The sequence below is a fragment of the Mandrillus leucophaeus genome, unplaced genomic scaffold, assembly GCF_000951045.1.
Source record: "Mandrillus leucophaeus isolate KB7577 unplaced genomic scaffold, Mleu.le_1.0 Scaffold338, whole genome shotgun sequence".
In the NCBI taxonomy this organism is placed as follows: Eukaryota; Metazoa; Chordata; class Mammalia; order Primates; family Cercopithecidae; genus Mandrillus; species Mandrillus leucophaeus.
The window spans coordinates 131,965-153,493 of record NW_012103565.1 but is presented as its reverse complement, the minus strand read 5'-3'; the positions used below and the strand labels follow the sequence as shown (position 1 = coordinate 153,493).

Below are 21,529 nucleotides of genomic sequence, written 5' to 3'. Positions count from 1 at the left end.
CTTGGTCCACTCTATGAATACAGTCTCATTCCCACAGAAAGGAAAGGTGACAAACCCTAACATAAAAAGCCTCCCTCTATGAGTTCTTCCCTATTTTCCTACCTCCATCCAAAAAGCAAAAGAATATTCTGTACAAAGCTCATCCTGAGACGACTCTGGAAATTGTTTCAAGGGAACACCTTGTTCCCACGGATGCTCCTGACGGTGAATAGCCCAAATCTCTCTCTCTAGTGTGTATGAATGCATGGATGTGTGTGTTTGAATATGCATATATACATGTATAATTGTCCTCCTTTATATCACATATTACAATGGACAGCCTACTAAAAGATACTCTCAGTTCACACACAGCGCAGTGCCAAAGGACTTAAAACATACATAGTAAGACAACATGTAACTTCCTAGACTTAACATTTTCAGTTCAAACTAGTTCCTATTATTTTTTTTCTTTTTTTTTTTTTTTCTTTTAATTGAGACAAAGTCTCACTCTGTCACTCAGACTGGAGTCCAGTGGCATGATCTTGGCTCACTAAAACCTCTCCCTCCTGGGTTCAAGTCATTCTCCTGCCTCACCATTCCGAGTAGCAGGAACTACAGGCGCACGACCCACACCTGGCTAATTTTTGTATTTTTAGTAAAGACAGGATTTCACCAGGTTGGTAACGCTGGTCTTGAACTCCTGACCTCGTGATCCACTTGACTTGCCCTCCCAAAGTGCCGGGACCACAGGCGTGAGCCAATGCACCCAGCCTTCCAACTACTTTTCAACCTGTAAACAGATCTACCCTACAGAATGTGTAGGAATATGCCTACACATTTATCCTACACTTCATACTTTCTACGATCTCTTTCTAATCTGCCATGCCATTTAGCCTACACACCATACTTTCTACGATTGCGGCACATTTTACACCGATCCAAGACTCACTGACTCAAGTGTTAACCTAAACTGTCTACCACTGAAACTGACCAATGCCTGACAGCCATTTGTGGGTGAATTTCTCTTAAATTCATCTCCACTGTGTAGGCAGTCATTCTCCTAATCCCATCTATGGCCCGCTTCCTAGATCTCTCCATCATGTCTTTCTTTCACCCATCATGCTGGTCTTTCCCATCCATAAGACACAGGCAAGTAAGTACCTGCGGCCCTAAGGAAGAGCAGCATCCAGTGAGATGGCATGCTCCTGTTTGTTATAGCACCAACCTCATATGTTGACAGAACTCTGGAGTCTGAGGGACAAGTCCATGTTCCCTTAGCTCCATTCTTTACCCAGGGTTTAACTGCTCCTTGTCAGCTATTATCTCCTCCATGTTGCAAATATGATTCTCTCCTCCCTTGTGTCAATCTGGTAGATTCTCAAACTCAGGATATCTGAGTCCTTTAAGAAACTGCTTACTAGGAACTTACTAGGTGACAAATACACTAACAAGCAGCAGCAGCTCTCTTAGGACTGGCTCCTTTGTATACAACTCCAATGGAAAAGGATGCAATGTTACCTACAAAGGCTACCATGAGACGAATTGCAGACCCTGTTAAAAACCACTCTCTGTGGCCATGCAGGCTTCTCAGAATAAACTCCACAAATGTCCGCCCATCTGTCTACTTATTGTATGTTTCCATTGTGTGCGTGGGTTTGTTAGTGGACGTGTGTTCAGAGAAGTGGGGATGGATGGATACATGGATGGATGGATGGATATATTTGTTTATGTGTCTGGGTGTGTGACTACTTCTATGAACAGTTATGTATATGTGTGTCTTTATTTATTTAACTATAACTCACCTTTCATTGATACATGCCTCTGGGTTTGCTGTTGTCAATTCATTAGTGGGTGGACTAGAGGATGATAAAAGAATACAGTCAGAGAGGAGACACAATTTGAAATTTACTGTTGTGGAGAAACTAGCTTTCATTACTCTGCACATAAACCAGTGAAGTTCTGACTATGCATGTGTATAGCACTATTTTGTTCTGAAATGTCACTTTTTTAATTAGAAAGGAGGAGTTATACGATGGCAACTAACATCTTAGGCTGGGGAAAATAGTAATGCTTCCAGATTTAAATAAACTTCTTTATTATGAACTCAGTCCCAGTGTGTATCAGACAGTGTGGCAATTATTTCAAACTCAACTTGTGTTTGGAGGTCGTCAGCCCCCTTATTTCACTGAATGTCCTGTTTCAAAGGCCCTCCATTACCTCCTTACTTTCAACCAGCATGGGTGTTTTCCCAGCCCCACAAAAAGAGTCAAGTCACTACAGGTCTGACACAGGGGCACAATCCAGTACGATGGTAATATGAGGTTTGGAGCACCAGCCTCCATGGTGCCACAGTTCTGGAGGGTGGAGAACACCTCCAAGGCTCTTAGCTTTGTTCCTTTCTGTTGAGGGCTTCACAGTTCCCCAAGTACTCGTACCTTTTCCTTGCTCCAAATAGGAGTCTCTATTCCCACAGCCCACTCCAGTACGTCTCATACACAGAAAATTTGAGTTTCCAACGCATTTGACTGTTACTAAGGATGAGAAGAAAGTAACAGACAGAAGCCTCTCTCTATAGTCTGTTTCTCTTTCCTTCTAAACAACTGTAAAAAATATGGAATTTACCAATGTGTAATACAGTGAGACGATAAAGAAACGATGTCAAAGATAAGGCTGTATAACTGTCAACGCTCCTGAGAGTGAATCACAGTAATCTCAGCCTCCTTCTCTGTCACCAATTTGTATGTGTGTTTGTGTGTACATCTTTTTCTTGTTTTTGAGAGAGAGTTTCACTCCTGATGCCCAGGCTGGAATGCAGTGGCTCGGTCTCGGCTCACTGCAATGTCCACCTCTCAGGTACAAACAATTCTCCTGCCTCACCCTCCCGAGTAGCTGGGATTAGAGGCGACTGCCACCACGCCTGGCTGACTGTTGTATTTTTAGTAGAGACGGGGTTTCACCATGTTTGCCAGCCTGGTCTCGAACTCCTGACCTCGGGGTATCTGTCCGCCTTGGCCTTCCAAAGTGCTCAGATTCCAGATGGGAACCACTGCTCCTGGCCATGTGTACATCTTTTATAACTCACCTGTCATCATCGGTGGGTCGATCAATAATGACTCCCGCCAGGTCATTCGGATAGGGACTACAGGACAAATATGGTCAGAGTCAGACACAATGCGTCATTCTAACGTTTTGCAACAAATAGCTACAGTTAGTCTATGAGTTATTCCTGGCTTGCACTTTGATTATTCACACATATGTATATCACTACATTAACCTGAGATGGCATTTGGTTTTTTATTAGAAATGAGGTTTAATATGCCAACAGTGCGTATCTTAGGCTGTGAACATATCGATCCATCCAGACTAAGTAACTGTATCTACACCTCAATGTATGACAGCACTTTTGGAGGGCATTTAATTCCAGTTCGACTTCAGTTTGTAAGTCCCCCTTCTTATAATCCCATCTGAGTTCCTCCTTCTCTATCACCTCCAATCACCTCCTCAATTTGCATCCATCCTAGACGTCTTTCCTTCCCAAGAGTTACCACCAAGTAGCTGCAGGTCTCAAGCAAGGGCTTCATCCCATGTGATGGTGGGTATGGGACAAGGGAGTCAGCCTCACACTATGGCAGAGCTCTGGAAGGTGTGAAATAGTTCCCTCTGTTCTCTTTTAGGCTGGGGTTTCTCTGCCCTTTGTCCCCACCTATCTCCTTCTCGCTTCTCGCTCTAAGCAGGATTCGCTTCTCCCTTCGTCAACACTATGAGTACAGTCTCATTCCCACAGAAAGGAAAGGTGACAAACACTCACATAATAAGCTTTCCTCTATCAGTTCCTCCCCATTTTCCTACCTCCATCCAAAAAGCAAAAGAATATTCTGTACAAAGCTCATCCTGAGACGACTCTGGAAATTGTTTCAAGGGAACACCTTGTTCCCATGGATGCTCCTGACAGTGAATAGCCCAAGTCTCTCTCTTGTGTGTATGAATGCATGGATATGTGTGTTTGTATATGCATATATACATGTATAATTGTATTCCTTTATATCACATGTTGCAATGGACAGCCTACTAGAAGATATTCTCAGTTCACACACAGCCCAGTGCCAAAGAACTTAAAACGTACATAGTAAGACAACATATAACTTCCTAGACTTAATGTTTTCAGTTCAAACTAGTTCCAATTACTTTTCTTCTGCTTTTTTTTTTTTTGGAGACAGAGTCTCGCTCTGTCACCCAGGCTATAGTGCAGTGGCGTAATCTCGGCTCACTGCAACCTCGCCCTTCCGGGTTCAAGTAATTCTGCCTCAGCCTCCCAAATAGCAGGAAGTACAGGTGCGCACCACCACGCCTGGCTAATTCTTGTATTTTTAGTAGAGATGGCAGTTTCACCATGTTGGCCAGGCTGTTCTTGAACTCCTGACCTCGTGATCCACCCGACATGCCCTCCCAAAGTGCTAGGACCACAGGCGTGAGACAACGCACCCAGCCTTCCAATTACCTTTCAACATGTAAACTGCTCTACCCTGCAGAATTCATGTGTGTATTTGGTTCTTTGGAATATGCCTACACATTTATCCTACACTTCATACTTTCTACGATTGCGGCACACATTTTACACCTATCCAAGACTCACTGACTCAAGAGTTAACCAAAACTCTCTACCACCAGAGCTGACCAATTCATGACAGCCTTTTGTGGGTGAATTTCCTTTAAATTCAACTCCACTGTGTAGGCAGTCACCCCTCTGATCCCATCTATGGCCCACTTCCTGGATCTCTCCATCACATCTTTCCTTTCACCCATCATGCTACTGTTTCCCGTCCATGAGATACAGGCAAGTAGCTGCGGGCCTAAGGAAGAGCAGCGTCCAATGAGGTGGCGTGCTTGTGTTTGTGTTTTAGCACCAACCTCATATGTCGACAGAGCTCAGCAGTGTGAGGGACAAGTCCATGTTCCATTAGCTCCATTCTTTCCCCAGGGCTTCACTGCTCCTTGTCAGTGGCTATCTCCTCCATGTTGCAAATAGGATTCTCTCCTCCCTTGTGTCAATCTGGTAGGCTCTCAAACTCCGGAAACCTGAGTCCTTTAAGAAGGTGCTTACTAGGAACTAAGGGTGACAAATACACTAACAAGAAGCAGCAGCTCTCCTAGGACTGGCTCCTTTGTATACAACTGCATTAGGAAAGGATGCAATGTTACCTACAAAGGCTACCATGAGACGAATTGCAGACCCTGTTAAAAACCACTCTCTGTGGCCATGCAGGCTTCTCAGAATAAACTCCACAAATGTCCGTCCATCTGTCTACTTATTGTATGTTTCCATTGTGTGCATGGGTTTGTAAGTGGACGTGTGTTCAGAGAAGTGGGGATGGATGGATGCGTGGATGGATGGATGGATGGATATATTTTGTTTATGTGTCTGGGTGTGTGACTACTTCTATGCACAGTTATGCATATGTGTGTCTTTATTTATCTAAATATAACTCACCTTTCATTGATACGTGCCTCTGGGTTTGCTGTTGTCAATTCATTAGTGGGTGAACTAGAGGATGATAAAAGAATACAGTCAGAGAGGAGACACAATTTGAAATTTACTTTTTTGGAGAAACTAGCTTTCATTACTCTGCACATAAACTAGTGAAGTTCTGACTATGCATACGTATAGCACTATTTGGTTCTGAAATGTCACTTTTTTTAATTAGAAAGGAGGAGTTATACGATGGCAACCAACATCTTAGGCTGGGCAAAAAACAGTGATCCTTCCAGGTTTAAATAAACTTCTTTATTATGACCTCAGTCCCAGTGTGTGTCTGCCTTTGTGGTGGAAGTTATTTCAAACTCAACTTGTGTTTGGAGCTCGTCAGCCCTCTTATTTCACTGAATGTCCTGTTTCAAGGGCTCTCCATTACCTCCTTACTTTCAACCAGCATAGGTGTCTTCCCAGCCCCACAAAAAGAGTCAAGTCACTACAGGTCTGACACAGGGGCACAATCCAATACGATGGTGACATGAGGTTTGGAGCACCAGCCTCCATGGTGCCACAGTTCTGGAGGGTGGAGAACACCTCCAAGGCTCTTAGCTTGGTTCCTTTCTGCTGAGGGCTTCACAGTTCCCCGTGTACTTGTACCTTCTCCTTGCTCCAAATAGGTGTCTCTATTCCCACAGCCCACTCCAGTATGTCTCATACACAGAAAATCTGAGTTTCCAACGCATTTGGCTGTTACTAAGGATGAGAAGACAGTAACAGACAGAAGCCTCTCTCTATAGTCTGTTTCTCTTTCCTTCTAAACAACTGTAAAAATATGGAAGTTACTTTACGTGATAGTGATACAAGAAAGAAACGGTCGTCTGTTCAAACATACACTGTATGACGGTCAACACTCCTGAAAGTGAATCACAGTAATCTCAGCCTCCTTCTCTGTCACCAATTTGTATGTGTGTTTGTGTGTACATCTTTTTCTTGTTTTTGAGAGACAGTTTCACTCCTGCTGCCCAGGCTGGAATGCAGTGGCTCGGTCTCGGCTCACTGCAACATCCACCTCCCAGGTACAAGCAATTCTCCTGCCTCACCCTCCCGAGTAGCTCGGATTAGAGGCGACTGCCACCACGCCTGGCTAACTGTTGTATTTTTAGTAGAGACGGGGTTTCACCATGTTTGCCAGCCTGGTCTCGAACTCCTGACCTCAGGGTATCTGTCCGCCTTGGCCTCCCAAAGTGCTCAGATTCCAGGTGGCAACCACTGCTCCTGGCCATGTGCACATCTTTTATAACTCACCTGTCATCGGTGGGTCGCTCAATAATGACTCCCGCCAGGTCATTCGGATAGGGACTACAGGACAAATATGGTCAGAGTCAGACACAATGCGTCATTCTAACGTTTTGCAACAAATAGCTGCAGTTAGTCTATGAGTTATTCCCGGCTTGCACTTTGATTATTCACACATATGTATATCACTAAATTAACCTGAGATGGCATTTGTTTTTTTATTAGAAATGAGGTTTAATATGCCAACAGTGCGTATCTTAGGCGGTGAATATATCGATCCATCCAGACTAAGTAACTGTATCTACACCTCAATGCATAACAGCATTTTTGGAAGGCATTTAATTCCAGTTCGACTTCAGTTTGTAAGTCCCCCTTCTTATAATCCCATCTGAGTTCCTCCTTCTCTATCACCTCCAATCACCTCCTCAATTTGCACCCATCCTAGTTGTCTTTCCTGCCCAAGAGTTACCACCAAGTAACTGCAGGCCTCAAGCAAGGGCTTCATCCCATGTGATGGTGGGTATGGGCCAAGGGAGTCAGACTCACACTATGGCAGAGCTCTGGAGGGTGTGAAATACTTCCAGGGTTATTAGCTCTGTTGTTTTTTTTTTGCTGGGGTTTCTCTGCTCTTTGTCCCCTCCTATCTCCTTCTTGCTCCAAGCAGGATTCCCTTTCCCTTGATCCACACGACGAGTAGAGTCTCATTACCACAGAAAGGAAAGGTGACAAACACTCACATAATAAGCCGCCCTCCATGAGTTCTTCCCCATTTTCCTACCTCCATCTCGAAAGCAAAAGAATATTCTGTACAAAGCTCATCCTGAGATGATTCTACAAATAGTTTCAAGGGAACTCCTTGTCCCCATGGGTGCTCCTGATATTGAATAGCCCAAATCTCCTTCTCTCTTATGTGTATGAATGCATGGATGTGTGTGTTTGTAGATGCATATATACATGTATAATTGTATTCCTTTATATCACATGTTGCAATGGACAGCCTACTAGAAGATACTCTCAGTTCACACACAGTGCAGTGCCAAAGAACTTAAAACGTACATAGTAAGACAACTTGTAACCTCCCAGACTTAACGTTTTCAGTTCAAACTAGTTCCAATTACTTTTCTTTTGCTTTTTATTTTTTATTTTTTTATTTTTTTTCCGGAGACAGAGTCTCACTCTGATGCCCAGGCTAGAGTACAGTGGTGCGATCTCGGCTCACAGCAATCTCAGCCTCCCGGGTTCAAGTAATTCACCTGCCTCAGCTTCCCAAGTAGCAGTAACTAAAGGCACACACCGCCGTGCCTAGCTAATTTTTGTATTTTTAGTAAAGACGGCAGTTTCACGATGTTGGCCAGGCTAGTCTTGAACTCCTGACCTCGTGATCCACCTGACTTGCCCTCCCAAAGCGCTGGGACCACAGGTGTAAGCCAACGCGCCTGGCCTACAATTACTTTTCAACCTGTAAGCTGCTCTACCCTATAGAATTCACGTGTGTATTTGGTTCTTTGGAATCTGCCATGCCATTTACCCTACACATCATACTTTCTAAGATTGCGGCACACATTTTACATCTATCCAAGACTCACTGACTCAAGAGTTAACCAAAACTCTCTACCACCAGAGCTGACCAATGCATGACAGCCTTTTGTGGGTGAATTTCTTTTTAAATTCAACTCCACTGTGTAGGCAGTCATCCCTCTAATCCCATCTATGGCCCACTTCCTGGATCTCTCCATCACATCTTTCCTTTCAGCCATCATGCTAGTGTTTCCTGTCCATAAGACACAGGCAAGTAGCTGCGGGCCTAAGGAAGAGCAGCATCCAATGAGGTGGCGTGCTTGTGTTTGTGTTTTAGCACCAACCTCATATGTCGACAGAGCTCAGCAGTGTGAGGGACAAGTCCATGTTCCATTAGTTCCATTCTTTCCCCAGGGCTTCACAGCTCCTTGTCAGCTGCTATCTCCTCTATGTTGCAAATAGGATTCTCTCCTCCCTTGTGTCAATCTGGTAGGCTCTCAAACTCAGGAAATCTGAGTCCTTTAAGAAGGTGCTTACTAGGAACTAAGGGTGACAAATACACTAACAAGAAGCAGCAGCTCTCCTAGGACCGGCTCTTTTTTATACCACTCTATTAGAAACGAATGCAATGCTACCTACAAAGGCTACCATGAGAAGAATTGTAGACCCTGTTTAAAAACACTCTCTGTGGCCATGCAGGCTTCTCAGAATAAACTCCACAAATGTCCATCCCTCTGTCTCCTTATTATATGTTTCCATTGTGTGCATGGGTTTGTTAGTGGAGGTGTGCTGGGAGAAGTGGGGATGGATGGATGCATACATTTCTTTATGTGCCTGGCTGTGTGACTACCTCTATGCACAGTTATGCATACGTGTGTCTTCATTTATCTAAATATAACTCACCTTTCATTGATACGTGCCTCTGGGTTTGCTGTTGTCAATTCATTAGTGGGTGGACTAGAGGATGATAAAAGAATACAGTCAGACAGGGGACACAATTTGAAATGTACTATCTGGAGAAACTAGCTTTCATTAATCTGCACATAAACCAGTGAAGTTCTGACTATGCACGTGTATCGCACTATTTGGTTCTAAAGTATCCTTTTCTTTTATTAGAAAGCAGGATATTTACGATGGCAACCAACATCTTAGGCTGGGGAAAATAGTAATGCTTCCAGAAGTAAATAAACTTCCTTATTATGACCTCAGTCCCAATGCGTGTCAGCCTTTGTGGTGGCAGTTATTTCAAACTCAACTTTTGTTTGGGGGTAGTCAGCCCCCTTATTTCATTGAATGTCCTGTTTCAAAGGCCCTCCACTACCTCCTTATTTTCAACCAGCATGGCTGTCTTCCCAGCCCCACAAAGACAGTCAAGTCACTAGAGGTCTGCCACAGGGGCACAATCCAATATGATGGTGACATGAGGTTTGGAGCACCAGCCTCCATGGTGCCAGAGTTCTCGAGGGTGGAGAACACTTCCAAGGCTCTTAGCTTTGTTCCTTTCTGCTGAGGGCTTCACAGTTCCCCGAGTACTCATACCTTCTCCTTGCTCTAAATAGGAGTCTCTATTCCCATGGTCCACTCCAGTATGTCTCATACACAGAAAATCTAAGTATGCAAGGCATTTGACTGTTACTAAGTATAAGAAGAAAGTAACAGACGGAAGCCTCTCTCTATAGTCTGTTCCTCTTTCTTTCTAAACAACTGTAAAAATATGGAAGTTACCTATGCGTGATACAGTGAGACGATAAAGAAATTATGTCAAAGATACGCTGTATTACTGTCAACACTCCTGACAGTGAATCCCAGTAATTTCAGCCTCTTTCTCTGTCACCAATTTGTATGTGTGTTTGTGTGTACATCTTTTTCTTGTTTTTGAGAGAGTTTCGCTCCTGCTTCCCAGGCTGGAATGTAGTGGCATGGTCTCGGCTCACTGCAACATCCACCTCCCAGGTACAAGCAATTCTCCTGCCTCACCCTCCCGAGTAGCTGGGATTAGAGGCGACTGCCACCACGCCTGGCTAACTGTTGTATTTTTAGTAGAGACGGGGTTTCACCATGTTTGCCAGCCTGGTCTCGAACTCCTGACCTCAAGGTATCTGTCCGCCTTGGCCTCCCAAAGTGCTCAGATTCCAAGTGGGAACCATGGCTCCTGGCCATGTGTACATCTTTTATAACTCACCTGTCATCGGTGGGTCGATCAATAATGACTCCCGCCAGGTCATTCAGATATGGACTATAGGACAAATATGGTCAGAGCGAGATACAATGCGTCATTCTAACATTTTGCAACAAATAGCTACAGTTAGTCTATGAGTTATTCCTCAGTTACACTTTGATTATTCACAAGTATGTATATCACTACATTGACCTGAGATGGTATTTATTTTTTTATTAGAAATGAGGTTTAATATGCCAACAGTGCATATCTTAAGCTGTGAGTATATCGATCTATTCAGACTAAGTAACTGTATCTACACCTCAATGTATAACAGCATTTTTAGAGGGCATTTAATTCCAGTTCAACTTTAGTCTGTAAGTCCCGCTTCTTATCATCCCATCTGAGCTCCTCCTCCTCTATCACCTCCAATCATCTCCTCAATTGGCACCCATCCTTGTTGTCTTTCCTGCCCAAGAGTTATTGCCAAGTAGCTGCAGGCTTCAAACAAGGGCTTCATCCCATGTGATGGTGGGTATGGGCCAAGGGAGTCAGCCTCACACTATGGCAGAGCTCTGGAGGGTGTGAAATACTTCCAGGGTTATTAACTCTGTGCTATTTTTTTTTTGCTGGGGTTTCTCTGCTCTTTGTTCCCTCCTAACTCCTTCTCACTCCAAGCAGGATTCGCTTCTCCCTTGGTCCACACTCCCACAGAAAGGAAAGGTGACAAACACTAACATAAAAAGCTTCCTTCTATGAGTTCTTCCCTATTTTCCTACCTTCATCCAAAAAAACAAAAGACTATTCCATACAAAGCTCATCTAGAGAGTCCTCTAGAAATAATTTCAAGGGAACTCCTTGTTCCCATGGTTGCTCCTGACAGGGAATAGCCCAAATCTCTTTCTCTCTTGTGTGTATTAATGCATCGATGTGTGTGTTTGTAGATGCATATATACATGTATAATTGTGTTCCTTTATATTACATGTTGCAATGGACAGCCTACTAGAAGATACTCTCAGTTCACACACAGCACAGTGCCAAAGAACTTAAAACATACATAGTAAGACAACATGTAACTTCCTAGACTTAACGTTTTCAGTTCAAACTGATTCCAATACTTTTCTTTTGCTTTTTTTATTTTTATTTTTTTGACAGAGTCTTGCTCTGTTGCCCAGGTTGGAGGGCAGTGCTGCGCTCTCAGCTCACTGCAATCTCTGCCTCCCAGGTTCAAGCAATTCTCTTGCCTCAGCCTCACAAGTAGCAGGGACTAAAGGCATGCACCAACATGCCTGGTTAATTTTTGTATTTTTCATAGAGATGGGGTTTCACCACGTTGGCCAAGCTGGTCTTGAACTCCTGACTTCGTGATACACCCACCCTGGCCTCCCAAAGTGCTGGGAATACGGGCATCAGCCACCGTGTTCAGCCAGGAAAATCTTTTGATATACAGACCAGCATTTCCTTTTGTAGCATCCTACAAAAGGTATTGTTAAGCTGGCATTGCATGAAGTGTATAGAATATAACACTAATATGGGGAGATGTTAAAGTAACAACAACAGCACTTGTTTTATTTAAATGTAGAAAATTAATTCAAATATAAAAAATATTTTTGGGAATATATTTGTAATCTTAGGATAGGAAAGAACTTTCTGAGTATAACACAAACAGCATTAGTCATCAAAGTACCAATTATATCTGAATACATGAAGCTTATTATAAAGTTCTATGTAAGGTTTCTGTATTTTACTCTAAACATCAAATGTAAAAACAGATTACAGATTTGCCACATGGAGTGGAGATATGACTAATGTATTTGAACAACAAAATTCCTTGAATCTGAAAGATATCGTAAATATGACTTAGCTCACTTAACACCTCACTTTTTAGAAAGAATTTTAGAATCAGTGTCCAGAACACTATTTTCCCAAGAATAATTCTGAGACTGATTTTCACGAACCTGAATTCCTCCCATCTCCAATATATATTATGATATCACTTCTCATTGTTAGCTCCAGTACAGATTTCTGATGTCAATTCATTGGGATTAGTGCAAAGGATTAAAAGCAAACAGTAAGAAACAATGTAAATTCATACACTACTTTTTTTTTTTTTTGGTTCAAATTGGCTATGGCTGTGTTATAAATTACAGTGTGTTGTCCCTAAAAAATTGTCATATAAATCTGTTATTTGGCACCTCGTACTTCATTTTTCTCCAGAAAGAAGTCTCTATGTGTTAGGAATATAAATTGTTTAGGACTCTCAAGAAAGTTTAATGAATCAAGATTTAAATACAATTCTTTATTATTGAACCTGATCATCATGTGTGACAGCAACTTGAACTTAAATTTGCTTCAAATACATGTTCCATTTGAAGGCACACAACGTTCTTGCCCATTTTGATTCCCTAATTCTCAAGTCCCTCCACCATGTGACTCATGCTCTTCATGAGTCACAGCTAGCTTTGCTTCTCCTCAAATAGGATCAAGTGACTAAACCTCAGGCAGGGGCTCTATCCAATGTGATGATGGATTTGGGTTTGGGGCACCAGCTCTGAAGGGTGAGGGACAGATACAGGGTCTCTTAGGTCTTTTCTATCTGCTAAGCGCTATTCTGCAGCCTGTCCAATGCTACCACCTTCTTTCTCCAAGTAGGATTCTCTCCTCTCATGAATTGTTCTTGATAGAGTCTCATACACAGGCATTCTGATAGTTTCCTAAGGGTTTTGGCTGCCAATTACTAAGAGTCACAACCAAACTTTGAGTACCAAGTGTCCCTCTTCTGACCTGATCTTAATTTTTCCACATAGGTCCAAAAACAACGCTACCTAAAGATGCTTATACTTTCTTACGGAAAGCTGTTATTGCCACTGATGCTCCCAGTATTTTTCACCACTTAGATCAGTCAACTCACCCATTATGGTCATAGTTGTCAGATGCTGTTATGGTAGACACTGTTAATGAATCCATAATTCTACTAAAGAGTAACAAACACAGACAAAAAATAAAATCAGATATTTTCGAAGGCAATCAGGATGTTAATCTTGACAGTATTTCAGGACACGAAAAATAAAATCAGAGGAATTTTGACAGGAACTAAAGAAACGATTTCAGGGCACAATACTAGTACTTCTGAGGGTGTGTGGGTGGGTGTGTGTGTATGTGTGTAAAGGACACAGAAAAAAGAAAGAAAATGTAAGAATAATGACTGTTTCTATATCAATGGCTAGTTCCTGGTCATCCTTGGTAGGAAATAAACAAGTAGGTAAGTCAAAGATAGCCTAAATTATGTTTAAAACCTTTTGTGAACTTAAAGTAGATTATATGTGTAGAATCATTTTGTTTTCTTTTCGTCTGGATTCATTTTTGTAAGTCATATGGCTATCTTTTACAAAATCAAGACTTCCTAGCATCCAAACCACTGGCTTGGCTAATTTAATCTCTCTACAACTTCATTTCCTCATCTCTAAGTTAAGACACATGCAAAATACACTCCACATCTGTCGACTTCATAAAACCGTGCTGAATATTCAGCATTTTGCAAATATTGGTTTGTAGACAACCTGCTCTCTACACCATATATTACGCCATAAAAATCAGCATGTGGCAATATAAACTGATATTTTTAGTTTCAAATACATGAACACGCTCATCAAAGTAAAAAACTCCCAAGACTCAAGAATTAATGTTCTTTGCCACAATTTGCTAACTTTTCAAATGTTTAAATAAGTTTAAGAAACTGATTGCACATTTTTTTTTTTTTTTTTTTTTTTTTTTTTGCTGCTGATAAAAACTGGGATTCCCAAGAGTGTGCTGAGGTTTCTGAACTTATTTGACCACCTCGTTCTCACAGTTGAAATGTGTGAGAAACACATTTTGGAAACAGTATATTAAACGGTATCTTTTTATGTCTTCAAGTTAAAGTTCTGCTACACAAACTAATTTTGGACTGTGATCAATAGCTCAAACCTTTAAGCACAGATAGACATTAATTTTGTGCTATTCTTTCAGCATGTGAGGAAAGGAGTGCTGGAGTTCAAATTATCAAATCTCATTAGCCTGGTCTGAAGGCCATGAAGGGAACCTTTCAAGTTTTAAGTGGGTGCTTTTAGGTGCTTGAATGGCTCATGGAAATTCATCCAGGTCTCAGGAGAAACAATGCCTTTTACAAAAAGAAAAGCATCTAGAGGTATCCACTGCTTTTCCGCAGGAAGAACAACTGGGTTGTCTATGCAGAATACACTAATAAGTCTTAACAGAGGAAAAGGTTCACAACACCAAAATCATAAGAATTTGAGTTTCTGATATAAGCAGCCTCATTGAATGATTACTGGATTTTTCAGATATCTTCTACTGAGGAAGAGAACTGGAAGACACTCAAATTACTCTTCAGATCCAGGTGACAAGCCAGGATTGCTAAGCAAGTTCCTTGGGAAACTCATTTCCAAAAACGACACAAGACATCCATAGATGTTACCTGAACTCCTTTCAGGGAGATATTGCATGAAGTGTGAAACAGCAGTTTGATAAGCTGCTTGGGAGCACAGAATGACTTCCCTCATGGGACATGAATAAGTAGCTAGCTAAATTGCCTTCTAAGGAAGGTGAGAATGGCAAACTATCCTAAAATTACATGATCACGCAGAATTCCTAAATGCTTTTTGGTAGATAGGAGAAACCACAGAAGTTTGAGTTAGGTAAAGGTTAGCTGCACCTTCATAATCATGCTACCAGGTTATAAAGAAAAGTAGGTCTCCAATCAAATCTGCCACACATACAGATATTCATTGAACAAAACATTCAGTAGCAAGCAGGCACAGCACATAAGCTTCTGTAAGCTTTCTTTACTTTAGGTGCTCCAAGCATGAAAGGTTCATTCTCAGCAGAGTCCTAATATTCCAGAGGCCAAAATCTTCCTAAACCTTCCTGGAGATGCTGAGATGGGACCACTGAAGCCCGTTCAGTGGCCATCTCTGTGAAGTGGCTTCCGGGGCTGAGCACTAGCTCACCATCCTGAACAGAGCATCCACCATTAGGGCAACCAGCTGCCCCTATAGGAAAGATTAAAGCGACCAGTATATGCATGTTATCACACTGCCTAAAATGTCCTATTTTTAAGGACATTAACAGGTATAGAATGAGGCTTGTTTTATTGTTTAAACTTTTTTCTATTTCTATTATTTTTCTAATTACTTTTCTATTTCTATTTGCTGGGTCACAGACAGCAGCAAATTCCATAACTTTGGGGTTATACCAGCTCATGTGCAGTAGGAGTAGAAATATCAAAGCTCTCAGTCTACCACCTTCTGCTCCAGAGATGTGGCCCAAGCACACCTTTGGACGTGAAACAGAGCAACCCAAGGCAGAGCTGGATTTCTGGGAGTTTCTCCCTGTAAGCCCTGGACCTGCTTACCTGTAGGCTAGACTGCTTCCGGCACCACTGCCGCTCACAAGAGGCTGGGGTCGGTTCAGCTGCTAAAATGACATAAGTCTCAGGTCTTGTGTCTTCAGTACAACTTTCTCTAAGAGGGAGAAATGTATTCAAGATCCTGTTAGCAGCTTTCTCTCCCATTGCCTTTCAGGATTATGGCTTTTCCTTTTTTCATTTTTTAATTCCCAAAACCAAGCTTGTTAGATCAAATCTTTACCCAATTCCTGACAAATAACAAGGTTATTGCTATTTGGCCCTACACCCACTAGTTGTCTCCCAGTACCCTGAGGATAAAGGGACTCTGTAAGGTCCCTGGGAGGGGAAAGGAATGTCAATTAGTGGTCCCCCCAGCTGGTATAAGCAAACTTTCCTGTCTGTGGGCCCCAGACACCACCATCTAGTTCCCCCACCAAAACTTTGCATGATTTTAATTCTCCTGATGAGGAGGAGAGGACAACATCAGCCAACAGAGAGGGCAGAGGATGGGATGGGACTACCTTGCTCAGAGACCCTCACCTCTAGGTCTTTACCTCGTATTGAGAAGCCAGTACTGGAATAAGAACTGTGTGTCCATAGCAACCCCAAACAGAATCCTGTGCTCTTGAGATTCTCGTAGACTGGAGAACAGAACGAGCTTGGTCCAAGACTGCAGAGACTTAAAAACATGCTGTTCTGTCACACATACAGATACTCATTAAAGATGAGGGAGAAGGGCATGGTGTGGGGGACAACGTACCAAAGCCAAAGACCACTGGATAATAACCTCAGAGCAGAGACGATCTCTCCAGTTACTTTTTCTTTTGCATGTCATGGAGGGGATTCTTCTTATTTACTCTGGTGAAGACGTTTATGTCAAGTGTTCGGTTTCCTTTGTGGGTTACAGAGAATAACCAGAGGGCTCAGTGTTTTCTAGACCATATTAAATTTCACTAAAATAAGCAAGGTTGATAGGACTTGCGGGGGAAACTTCATTGACTCAAGCCATCATTTTATAGGATGGTGAGAAAACAAATAGTTGTACATTTAAAATACACTCATATTCTAGCTAGAAGAGAGGATTTGGAATGTTCTTACAGGAGAGAAATGGTAAATGTTTAAGTCAATGGATATGCTAATTACCATGATTTGATCATTATACCATGTAAAATAAACTGAAACATCACACTGTACCTCATAAATATGTACGATTTATTATGTGTCAATTAAAATTTTGATTATAAGAAAAAATGAACTTCAATTGTAAGAAAACAACCCAACTTTTAAAAAATGAGCCAAATGGCCGGGCGCGGTGGCTCAAGCCTGTAATCCCAGCACTTTGGGAGGCCGAGACCGGCAGATCACGAGGTCAGGAAATCCAGACCATCCTGGCTAACACGGTGAAACCCCCTCTCTACTAAAAAACACAAAAAACTAGCCGGGCGAGGTCGCAGGCGCCTGTAGTCCCAGCTACTCGGGAGGCTGAGGCAGGAGAATGGCGTAAACTCAGGAGGCGGAGCTTGCAGTGAGCTGAGATCGCGCCACTGCACTCCAGCCTGTGCGACAGAGCGAGACTCCGTCTCCAAAAAAAAAAAAAAAAGGGCAAAATATGTGAACAGATACTTCACTAATAAAGATTTGCAACTGACAAGCAAGTGAAAAGATGGTCATCATAAGTAGCTATTAGAGAAATGCAGATTCAAACTACAATAAGAAACCACTAGATAACTATTAGAATATCTAAAATTAGAAAGATGGCGTGTTCACAAAGATAGAAACTGAAACTCTCATACAATGCCAGGAATGTAAAGTGCTAGATCCACTTTGGAAAACAGTTTGGCAGTTTCTTAAGAAGTTAATTAGGTCTTCGAGTTCCCACTCCAACATGTAGAGAACTTGGAAATCATCACTCCCATCTTCACAACAGGAAAAAAGATAATCAAACTGAAAATCAACAACTTTTCTTAAATCTGTCAGAGAATAGAGGTCACAGGGCAAACCACTTCCTCAAAAACTAGAGAGACAGGTGACTACAGAACATCACAGTTTACCTGAGAGCAGAAGCCACAGGAGCCAGTAATTGGTAGGAACACTTAAATGCTAATCAATAAATTACCAGTGGCTGAGTGTGGGCTACCTTGAGAGTTGAAAACTTGTTGGAGTCCCGCCTTGGGGACCCCTTATACTTTCACGAATTTTACTTCCAGAAACCCTACCAGGTTCTCATGATGAAGGCTGAAGAAAATTTCCTCAGGCTCTTTACACAAAGAAAAGGGAAAAGCAACCATTTCAAAGTATACCCTAGTTGGTGGATAGAGAGAGTGAGTGGGTGTATCAACCATTTTGAAATATGCCCAGGGCATTCTATTCTCTGTGTGGAAGTCCTGCCCTAAAGAAAAACTGCTTTATCAGGGCCTTGTCTGACATACGGGAAAAGCAGTAAAACAACTCTAAACCCCTCCAGCTTTCCTGTCCCACATAAAAGGAGAGGAAAAAAAGAAATCATTACTAAGTCAATATCAGAAAAATTTACACCTCTGTTTTTGCCTAAGAGTATAGTTTGGGATCTTACATTTAGACATTTCTTCCATTTGAGGTTAATTTTTCCGTACAATGTGAGGAAGAGATCTAACTTCATTCATTTGTATGTGGATATCCAGTTATTCCAGCACCACTTGCTGAAGAGACTGTTCTTTTCCACTGAATGGTCTTGGTACCCTTGTGGAAAATCAATTGACCTTAAATGTATGGATTTACTTCTGGACTCTCAATTCTATTCCATTGATCTACATGTCTATCCTTATTCTAGTACTAAACAATTTTAACCACTATAGCTTTATAGTAAGTTTTGAAATAATAAAGTGTGGACTCTGCAACTTCATTGTTCTTCTTCAAGATCATTTTGGTTCTTCAGAGTCCCTTGCATTTTCAGATGAATTTTAGGATCAGCAAGTCAATTTCTGCAGAATAGAAGCCAGGATTCCGATAGGAACTGAGTTGAATATGTAGATTAATTTGTGAAGTACTGTCATCTTAACAGTAATGTCTTCCATTCAGTAAATATGTGTATCCATTTATTTAGGTCTTAATCACTTTCAATAATGTTTTGTACTCTTATATTTCTTTTGTTTTAGTCTTTTTTAAAATGCTATTGTAAATAAAATTACCTTCTTAATTTCACCTTCAGGCTTCTCATTGCTAGTGTTTCTAAACATAACTGATTTTTTGCACATTGATCTTAGATCTTTTGTGAACTCAGTTGTTGCTCCAGCAGGTTTGTTGTTGTTTGTTGTTGTGGATTCCTTAGATTTTCTACATACAACATTATTTATCTGCAAAAAATATAGTTCACTTTTTCCATTCCAATCTAGATGCTTTTTATTTCTTTTTTGGTGTTGGTTTTGTTTTGTTTTGTTTTTTTTGTCTAAATGTCCTGGCTAGAACCTCCAGTACAATGTCGAATAGAAAAAGCAAGAGCAGGCATCTTTGTCTTGTTTCTCATCTTAGGAGAAAAGCTTTAAGACTTCTGCCACTAAGTTTAATGTAAACTGTTGGTTTTTCATAATCTTTACTAGACTATCTAAGGGTTTGGGTTTTTTGTTGTTGTTGTTGTTGTTGTTTACTTAGGTTATTTACCATACTTTTGAGTTCTTTCCTTTTTTTTCTTGATCAAGCTAAGCTATCAATTTTGTTGATCTTTTCAAATAACTTTTGGTTTATTTCTCTGTTGCTTTTCTGCTTGCTATTTTATTTATTTTCACTCCATTTATTATATCCTTGCTTTATTTGCTTTGGTTTCAGTTTGCTCATCTTTTTCTAGTTTCTTTAGTTGGAAAGTTAGATTATTGATTGAGATCTTTCTTCTCTTCTAATGTAAGAATTTACACCGATAAATTTCCCTTTAAGCACTGCATTAGCTGCATTCCATAAGTTTTGAGATGTGGAGTTTTTTTTTCATTCATCTCAAAGTATGTTCTGATTTCTCTTGGATTTCTTCTATGACCAATTGATTATTTAAGAGTACATTGTTTCATTTCCATATATTTGTGAACTTCTCAAATTTCCTTCTCTTACTATTCTAACTTCATTTTATTGCAGTTGAGAACATGCTTCGTATTAGTTAAATCTTTTAAATTTTATTGGGAGTTGTTTTATTGCCTAGCATATGGTCTTTCCTGGAGAATGTTCCACGTGCACTTATAAAGACTGTATATCTGTTGTTTTTGGATGGAGTATGCTGTAGATATCTGTTAAATCTAGTTGATTTATAGTATTATTCAAGTCTTACATTTTCTTAGTGTTTTCTGCCCAATTGTCTAGCTATTCATGAAAGTAGGAAATTGAAGTCTTCAACTCTTATTGCTGAATTGTTTCTCCCTTCAATTCTGTCAAAACTTTATTCACGGACTTTGGGGCTCTGTTCTATGTTTTTGATGGATTGATCCTCTTACTATTATAAAATGTCCTTTGTTGTTACTAAAACTTTTTCCTTTAAGTCTATTTTTTCTGATTTTGTATTATGATTCCATCTCTTAATTTATATTGTTTTGGTTACTGTTTGCTTGTTATATCTTTTTCTATACTTTTAATCTATTTGAGTCTTGGTCTAAAGCATGTCTCTTATACACAGCATATATTAGGATCATGTCCTTTAATTCAATCTGCACATTTCTTCCTTTTAAATGGAAATTTCCATTTCATACAATCATTGATAAAGTAAGATTTATGCTAAATAATTTTATAGTGTACAATTTTTATTTCCTTGTCATTTATTTTACCACATTTTTGAGTTGTTTTCTTCGTGGTTGCCCTGGATATTGCAATTAACATGTTGATTTATAACTATGTAGTTCATATTAATACCAACTTAATTACAACAGTATACATAAACTTTTTCCTATGTAGCTCCATTCCCTCTGTCTTCCATTGTGCTGTTAATGTCATATAAACCATATCTTCATATGCTCTATCTTCATCAATCCATTCATGACAATTGCTTTATGCTTATACTGCCTTTTATATTTACTCATATAGTTATCTTTCTCAGCTCTTTATTTCCTCATGTGAATTTCAGTTACTACTTAGTATTCTTTCATTTCAGCCTAAATGACTCCCATTAGTATTTCTTATAGAGATGTCTTCAAGCAACAAATTTTGTTAGCTTTGTTTATCAAGGAATGTCTTAAAAGTCTTAAGATACTTATGTCTTATGTTTCTCCTTCAGTGTGGAAGGATATTTTGCTACATATAGAACTCTTCATTAATAAGTCTCATTAGACCCTAAGTAGCCATCTTGATTATCACACCAACTGTCATGGCATCATAGGGGTGTTATACAAGTAACCCTTCTTTCACTTCATAATTGCCCCAATATGCAATGGTAATTATCCTGGCAATTTGGATATGCCAGAGAGAAGTCAAAATGTGCTTCCTTTAGGTGAAAAGGTGAAAGTCTCTGACATCATAAGAAAAGAAAAATATTATAGGCTGAGGTTGCTAAGATTTATAGTAAGGACAAATCCTTTACCCATAAAATTGTGAAGAAGAACAAAGAAATCTGTGCCAGTTTTGCTCTCAAACCTCAAGCTGCAAAAGTTATAGCTACACGGCATGATAAGTACTTAGTTGAGATGGAAAAGACATTAAATTTGTAGGTGGAAGACATGAACAGAAATGTCTTCTGACAGCAATCAAGTTTAGTAC

General features: G+C 40.6%; 1 protein-coding gene across 1 annotated transcript in view; it reads right to left on the bottom strand.

Moving 5' to 3' along the window:
- LOC105545761 (phosphatidylinositol 3,4,5-trisphosphate 3-phosphatase TPTE2-like) overlaps nucleotides 1–15,888 on the bottom strand; it is an 87,556-nt gene extending 71,668 nt beyond the window's left edge. Inside the window, exons 1-4 of the mRNA XM_011988791.1 lie at nucleotides 15,833–15,888; nucleotides 13,334–13,393; nucleotides 9,167–9,220; nucleotides 5,468–5,521 (exon numbers count right to left, since the gene is read on the bottom strand). Of these exons, the coding sequence (XP_011844181.1) occupies nucleotides 5,468–5,521; nucleotides 9,167–9,220; nucleotides 13,334–13,389 (164 nt within the window). The 5' untranslated portion in view covers nucleotides 13,390–13,393; nucleotides 15,833–15,888. The remainder of the gene's footprint in view (nucleotides 1–5,467; nucleotides 5,522–9,166; nucleotides 9,221–13,333; nucleotides 13,394–15,832) is intronic.
- Nucleotides 15,889–21,529: the final 5,641 nt, after the last annotated feature.